The sequence below is a fragment of the Coffea arabica genome, chromosome 6e, assembly GCF_036785885.1.
Source record: "Coffea arabica cultivar ET-39 chromosome 6e, Coffea Arabica ET-39 HiFi, whole genome shotgun sequence".
Classification (NCBI taxonomy): domain Eukaryota; kingdom Viridiplantae; phylum Streptophyta; class Magnoliopsida; order Gentianales; family Rubiaceae; genus Coffea; species Coffea arabica.
Genome location: NC_092321.1, coordinates 59,305,347 through 59,313,363, shown reverse-complemented (window position 1 = coordinate 59,313,363; position 8,017 = coordinate 59,305,347). Strand labels below are relative to the sequence as shown.

The 8,017-nt window shown below is 33.3% G+C and overlaps 2 protein-coding genes across 3 annotated transcripts; both read right to left on the bottom strand.

Annotated features, from left to right (window-relative positions):
* On the bottom strand, positions 1–1,977 carry LOC113696883 (F-box protein At5g07610). The gene has a single exon (XM_027216270.2). The coding sequence runs from the start codon at positions 1,507–1,509 to the stop codon at positions 37–39; it is 1,473 nt and encodes a 490-aa protein (XP_027072071.1). The 5' UTR covers positions 1,510–1,977; the 3' UTR covers positions 1–36.
* A 3,555-nt stretch (positions 1,978–5,532) lies between these two features.
* Positions 5,533–7,952, bottom strand: LOC113696882 (F-box protein At5g07610-like). Of its 2 annotated transcripts, none has more exons than XM_027216269.2 (2): positions 6,432–7,952; positions 5,533–6,045 (listed from the first exon to the last, which is right to left on the bottom strand). In XM_027216269.2, the coding sequence occupies exons 1-2, from the start codon at positions 7,813–7,815 to the stop codon at positions 5,993–5,995; spliced, it is 1,437 nt and encodes a 478-aa protein (XP_027072070.2). In that variant the 5' UTR covers positions 7,816–7,952; the 3' UTR covers positions 5,533–5,992. The 2 variants fall into 2 exon arrangements, with proteins under 2 accessions (XP_027072070.2, XP_071911984.1); XM_072055883.1 differs by having other exon boundaries at positions 5,533–6,013.
* Between the last annotated feature and the right edge of the window lie 65 nt (positions 7,953–8,017).

The following is an 8,017-nucleotide window of genomic DNA, read 5'->3' as shown; positions in this document are numbered from 1 at the left end:
GGTCTCAAAATGAAAAATAACAATAGATAACAGTTATCAGACACAAGAAAGGATCTCAAAATGATTGAAGGCATCCTTCCATGTGTATATTGACATATTATACCTCACAAATTTAACATATGCAGGCTCTATTTCAACAAGCTCTTCAAAAATCATGTCACTAATCTCATAGGAAATAATTTTACCTGGTAAAGAAATTATAAGCTTTGCCTTATTTGCTTTCTTATCCACCTGAAAACATAGTATACCAAAGGGAAATTCCTTTTCCCGATAATTAACAAACTGCTCATTGGACATTAATGGATACCGTGCAGTCAAAAGACCAAGATCAACACGATACTTGAGCAACCATCTTGAATGATATCTCCCCAACCCCATATCCACTTCCAATTCAAATACATTAAGAAAATCATCTCTTGGCTTATAGAGATCAATGAGATGCAAACTTCCCCCAGAATTACCGAAGTAGAAAACAACCCCATCAGGTGATGCTGGATAAGTATTCATAACATTCAAGCTTCTAACACATTTGAGATCCAAATCAAAACAAAGTAAACGCCTGGCAGAATTTACCCAATAAAGATTGCCATCCCAAAACACTCCCTTCTTGAAATAGTAACTGTAATTCGATTCATCCCAAATATCAATACCACCACAATCCTTCCAAGCCTGAGTTTCAGATGAATACTGCCAGAAGATAAATTCTCCCCACGCATCCTCCCCAGCTATCAATTTCGCAAACACACAAACAAGTTTGTACTGGTCGTATGTCAAAGGATCGAAAACAATATTTACAGCTTCAATCCTTCTTGAATATCTATCAATCTCGGGTATGGGAATTTGCCTATACTGATTGGTAGTCGGGTTATACACATAATACCTCCTTACTTCATAATTCCAGTAAAAATCAACCCACATCAACCCATTACAACAATGTAAACCGAGAACTTGGCCATCTGCATTAAGAAAATGAGCAAAACGGGACGCGAGAATACCTATTGAATGTGAGCTGTCATCTTGAAGAAGAGAGATAGCTTTGAACTCTGAAGTCCCATATATTCTTCGGTACAAGAACAGACCGACCTCCGGAGAAAATACTTGATACATCCCCGAATGAAGACGACAGAAATGGGAGCTAGAAATGAGAGAAAACCATTGTCTGGAGACACATTGGAAGCGAATAAGAGACTTTGGGGGTAAAGGGAGTAAAATCTGAAGTAAGAGATCTTCATGATTGCTTATGCAAGCCCCAGACGACGTGGAGGCATAACGTCGAACAGCTGGCGGGCGGCTGTTATCATCGTCGTCATCAGAGCAGACGCCGTTTTGGGAGTTTGATTTTGACGGTGAAATAAGCGGTCGGAAGGTCATGAGGTCATTCAATGATAGGAGTGAGGTTCTGTTTGGAGCTCTAGCGATCCCTTTGTTCTTCTTGTTGTTCCTGGAGATTTCTGGGGCAGAAGAAGATGAGCTGGGTCCGGCCCCGTCGTTGCCACCGGCGGACAGCATAATCAGTTGATTAAATGTTGTGCTTTTAAGGTAGTTCTGTACTAAGAAAGAGTAGTTATGTACTAAGTAGTATCCCCTCAAGAATTGGAAATACAGAGTACTGATTTTGGTTCTGATCGGAGTTTATAATCCAATTGCTAAGAAAGAGTAGCCTTCAGGGCGGAAATTGGGCACTGCTTGTAAAAAATAAACTAACAAAGCAAAAGGTATTTAGAACAAAAGATTGTTATTGTTTTGCATCTTACCGTACATGGCATTAATTAATGGATCAATCTTTTTTTTATATTGACAGTATATATACTGTCAGCGTTCTATGAATGATAATTATGTAAAATTTAAGTTTGAAATTCAAATTTTGCACATATTATAAATCAAACGGTGATGTGCATACACTGTCTATACATATAAGATTTACTTATAAATTATTATCTTTATGTATAGTATATACCATTACAATTTTTGAGTTCAATGGCTGCAATTAAATTTGATAACTGACCTCTAAAAGTTTGAGCTATATTTATTATTGTTATGTTGACAATTAATACAATTTTCTCTATAATTATCTATACTCTATCATTATTATTACTATACAAAAAAAATAGATTTTGGTATTTGGAGGGTAACTGTAAGCACTTTTTTATCTTAATTTTTGTTAGTCCTAAATTAACCTCATGTCTTTTAATTAAAGTTATTGCATTTTAATGTAGCACTAATTAAAAGAAATAAAACACTCCAATTGATTGCATCTTAATAGTATAATCATTAAAAACTATTTACCTATTGGACTCCATCTCCAATTATTATATGTATCAAAATTTCTTAATTGAAGCATGAAAAATTTCTCAATAGTTATTAGTTAAGATTGTAAAAAAAAAAAAAATTTAAAAAATAGATACTCTCTAGAAAACAGAGAAACATATAAGGAGAAGAGAACCCTTATTTATTTATATATCTTCATTCAAATATCACGAGTAAATTTTACAATTATGCACTTTTTACCAATAAGAAGAATTTTTCATGTTGCACTTTATGGAATTTCAACACACAAAAAATGATGAAACGTTTATAACAAAAATAGCATATTAAACAGGAAAAAAGAAATCTGAAATAATATCATACAAACCACTATTATCATTAATAGCAGCTGATCAAAACAAGAAAAACTAAAAAAAAAATTGAAAACTAATTATAAAATAACATAAAGTAAGTAGCAAATGAATTAAAAAGCTAGAATACAATTCAAATAATTCCAAAAACAACATCCAAATCACTGATATCCAGAGGAAGACAAACATTGTTATTGACAATAATATAATAATGCTTTATTTGTATTTGTTTGAGCAAACCAAATCCATCCATCAAATTAGAAGCCATTTCCAATGATAAAATAAAAATTCTAATAAGAGTAAATTTAACATGAAGAATGATACAATGAAAAAGATATCCAAATTATTTTTTGTGATGTCCGAAATACCCTTATTTTTCTAATAATTACATATATTTATTGTATTGCAATATTAGTGAATAATGGAAGCGATTATGAAATGAAAAGCTTTAAAATTAAGTAAATTTCATTTCTGGTGACAATTGTAATTAGACGGATTTAGTACATTCCAATAATTGATAATAATAATAGCAATTATGGATTAAAAGTTGGTAATTAAAAAATAAAACACGACAATATACAAAAAATCAATATTAAGATTGTTAATTAGCCACCATTCTCATTGCAATTCCATGATCTTAAACTAAAACTGATACTAAAACCAAAAATATTGTGCTCATATGAAAAAAGTAGACTTGTTACTTTTGCTTCGCATTGGATTGTGCTAAAAATATGAATAAAAGAAAAGGAAAATAGAAAAACTTCAACTATCTCTGTCTATAAAATTTCAATTGTCAAAATATACAAGTCAAAAAAACTTTACGTGGTGAATCATTTTGCTCCATTATTGACAAAAATAAAATTAACATAATACAAAGAATTCAAATTACATGTATTTTTATTTTACTAACATAATCATATTCTTCATATGTAAAAAATTGTGATGGTCATGGTTCATATGCAATAGAATCATGAACATACAATAATTTTGGTAAAACATGATATTATTAATATTTGATATGTTAGAGTTCAAGCTATAAATCAAAAAGTGTTTGATTCATGATTTCAAATTTAATCCTAAGGGACATGTCAACTACATTAGAATGGTTTCTGTCTCTTTTCATTTAATAAAATTTTTAAAAGTAACTAGATTAAAAAAATAAATAACATGAAAAAAACTATATTATGATGTTGATGATCAAAATTTCATAAAAAATGTTTAGTGTCTAAAGAATAATATATTTTAAGATATTACAATCACGTGTAAAGCACTTGAACTATTACTACCCTTAAAGATTTACATTTTGGTGTTTCTCACTTTTTTGATTTTTCTAAAATATTCATACTAATTATGGTTATAGGCTTATAGCTTAACCATAGAGGAGAAAATAAAGGACTTATATAGTCTTAGGTTCCGTTTCATAAAACTGAATCTGAATTCTGAAATCTGAATACTGAAACAATTAATTTGCTAAATTTTAAGCACTGAAAAGAAATATATGAATGTCTGAATTTTAATGCTAAACTTATTTATACTGTTTGATAAATATTTATAACTGAATGCTTAATAAGTTTAATTTGACAATTTAGCCCTTATATCTTTTCATTCAAAAAAGAAATAGCACCTATGATTTAATTAAGTTAAAATTATTAGGTATGAAAATGACAATATTTATTTTTAAATCAAATTAATATAAAAAGTGAAATATATCATATGAGAAATATGGAAAAGATGTGAAAGTCATTAAAAAGAAAGAAAAGAGAAACAGAAAATCGTTAAATAGAGAATATCAGGTTGTTTAATTAGATAAGAATTTTGAACATAATTAACATACAATAATAGATTTGGTAGATAAGATAAAGTAATTAAAGTAATTCTATTGATTCTTATCAGAATTAAGCATTTAGTTCGGATTTTTGTGCTGAAAAAAATATACACAAGTTCAGCACTGCTTAACAAATTCAGCAGATGGATTTTCATTTATCAAACACTCAAAACATCTGAATATCTGAAAAGATTCAGTTTCAGCACTTTTGTATGTTATCAAACAAACCCTTACTCGCCTATTAAAGGACGAGTACTTAATTTGAAATCTTAACATTTCAATTGGCTGAAGTTTTCTTCTCACTAAAAGCATTATGACTAAAAAGACAAGCCGAATTTCTTTAGGTAATGCTCGGATATTTATCCCTATCCCTATCCATTTCCCAGAAAGAACCACATACAGCTATTTTCTTCGTCATGACTTCACTCTTAAAGCTCAATGAGGCAAAATAGAACTTGGGTTTGATGAAGATAGACTTGATAACAACCATTGAGAAAAGAAACTTATGCAGGTAACCTTATTCACGATCGTATCAGAACAAATAAAACCAAGCTCCATAACTTCCGATCATCTGCCAATTAATTTACTGATGAGCTTTAGTTATTTAAAGTATCAAAACCGAGTCTAGGATTCTGGAGATCAACTGATTAATTATATATAATTGAACACCTTCCGCTCTGTGGATGATTCCATGTAGCATCATACTGCATGCAAGTTGAATGAACTTGTCTCTAGTTAGTTCATCAACTAAAATGCAGCAACTGAGCACCTTACCATGATTGATTCCTCAGTGTACCAGCATGTTAGGCTGATGGATTCTAGAATTCAAATAACTAACTTATGCACGATCAGATAAGAACTTCAAAATACATGAAATACATATATTTATGGTAAACATATAAACAGAAGGCAGAAGGACCTTTCCCCAGCCCCTGCTTTATTTAGCACAATCATGAATTTTTTTCCCCATCCAAGCTCCAACCCCCTCTTCTAAGGCCCCATTAGGCCTCAAGAATGCAAGCACACAACATTGCCATCCTTGACAGATTACCCAGAATTGCCTCATTATAGTTCAACAAACAACTAATAATAAGACTTTGAAGGTTCTTATCGTATTTACTTAAGCTCCATGCATCATGGGTATATTGAGGTAAATATACATCCTATAACCAACTTTGGCTTTCCTATTTATGAACTTTTACACCTTTTTTTAACCTTCTAAAAAATTATGCTATGATATCCACAGACTTAGAACATACCACGCTCAACTACCTTATTATAGTTTATTTCTAATACTCACCTCCATGTGAGTTTCATTAGTATCAGATGAAATCACTGCTTCTGTATCCAAGAGGCCATAGAAGAAAAAGAAAATTAAAAAATAATGCTCAATTAATCAAAAATTGATCTGGGAAATTGCAACGCTCCTTAGAGCCTTAAAAAATAAGACTTCCTTGCAAATGTAACCCAGTGGCAGAGGGCAACACAAATCTGTAGTGCAAGGAAGGAGGTTTAATTCTCGACCCTTCTATTCCATGCTATCCAGTTCTGGTCATCCGACTCTTACTTCATCCTGAGGTTGGTAAGATAAGTTGGTTTGCCTTCCTAAGTTCTCCGTCAACCAAAAAGAAAATAAGAAGCATAATGGCAGGCAAGTCGAGTCTTTATGCCTCAACAAACAAGAAAATGGTTAATGAAAAGCACACAAGAAAGTGAGTCTTCATGCCTGAATGAAGAAGCAATTGATCAAGTCATTTGGCAAATGCACAAAATAACAATGGATAACAGTTATCAAACTCGAGAAAGGGTCTCAAAATGAATAATAACAATAGATAACAGTTGTCAGACACAAGAAAGGATCTCAAAATGATTGAAGGCATCCTTCCATGTGTATATTGACATATTATACCTTACAAATTTAACATATGCAGGCTCTATTTCAACAAGCTCTTCAAAAATCATGTCACTAATCTCATAGGAAATAATTTTACCTGGTAAAGAAATTATAAGCTTTGCCTTATTTGCTTTCTTATCCACCTGAAAACATAGTATACCAAAGGGAAATTCCTTTTCCCGATAATTAACAAACTTCTCATCGGACATTAATGGATACCGTGCAGTCAAAAGACCAAGATCAACACGATACTTGAGCAACCATCTTGAATGGTATCTCCCCAAACCCATATCCATTTCCAATTCAAATACATTAAGAAAATCATCTCTTGGCTTATAGAGATCAATGAGATGCAAACTTCCCCCACAATTACCGAAGTAGAAAACAACCCCATTAGGTGATGCTGGATAAGTATTCATAACATTCAAGCTTCTAACACATTCCAGCTCGAAATCAAAACAAAGTAAAGACCTGGCAGAATTTACCCAATAAAGATTGCCATCCCAAAACACTCCCTTCTCAAAATAGTAACTGTCATTCGATTCATGCCAATTACCATCCCAAAACACTCCCTCCTCGAAATAGTAGCCGTAATTTGTTTCATCCCAAATATCAATACCACCACAATCCTTCCAAGCCTGAGTTTCAGATGAATACTGCCAGAAGATAAATTCTCCCCACGCATCCTCCCCAGCTATCAATTTCGCAAATACACAAACAAGTTTGTACTGGTCGTATGTCAAAGGATCAAAAACAATATTTACAGCTTCAATCCTTCTTGAATATCTATCAATCTCGGGTATGGGAATTTGCCTATACTGATTGGTAGTCGGGTTATACACATAATACCTCCTTACTTCATAATTCCAGTAAAAATCAACCCACATCAACCCATTGCAACAATGTAAACCAAGAACTTGGCCATCTGCATTAAGAAAATGAGCAAAACGGGAAGCCAGAATACCTATTGAATGTGAGCTGCCATCCTGAAGAAGAGAGATAGCTTTGAACTCTGAAGTCCCATATATTCTTCGGAATAAGAACAGACCGACCTCCAGAGAAAATACTCGATACATCCCCGAATGAAGACGACAGAAATGGGAGCTGGAAATGAGAGAAAACCATTGTCTGGAGACACACTGGAAGCGAATAAGAGACTTTGGGGGTAAAGGGAGTAATATCTGAAGTAAGAGATCTTCGTGATTGCTTATGCAAGCCCCAGACGACGTGGAGGCATAACGTCGAACAGCTGGTGGGCGGCTGTTGTCATCGTCGTCATGAGAGCAGGCGCCGTTTTGGGAGTTTGATTTTGATGGTGAAATAAGCGGTCGGAAGGTCAAGAGGTCATTCAATGATAGGAGTGAGGTTCTTTTTGGAGCTCTAGCGATCCCTTTGTTCTTGTTGTTGTTACCGGAGATTTCTGGGGCAGACGCAGATGAGCTGGGTCCGGCCCCGTCGTTGCCACCGGAGGAAAACATCATCAGTTGACTTAGGTTGTGCTTTTAAGGTAGTTGTGTACTAAGTAGTATCACCTCAAGAGTTTCAAATACTGAGTATTGGTTTTGGATCTAATTGAAGCTAAAGTCAAATTGCTAAGAAAGGGTGGTGTTCAGGCCCGAAATTGGGTATTGTTTGAAGGGTTAATAGCAATTTATCCCCTTTACATATGGGTCATATTTCAGT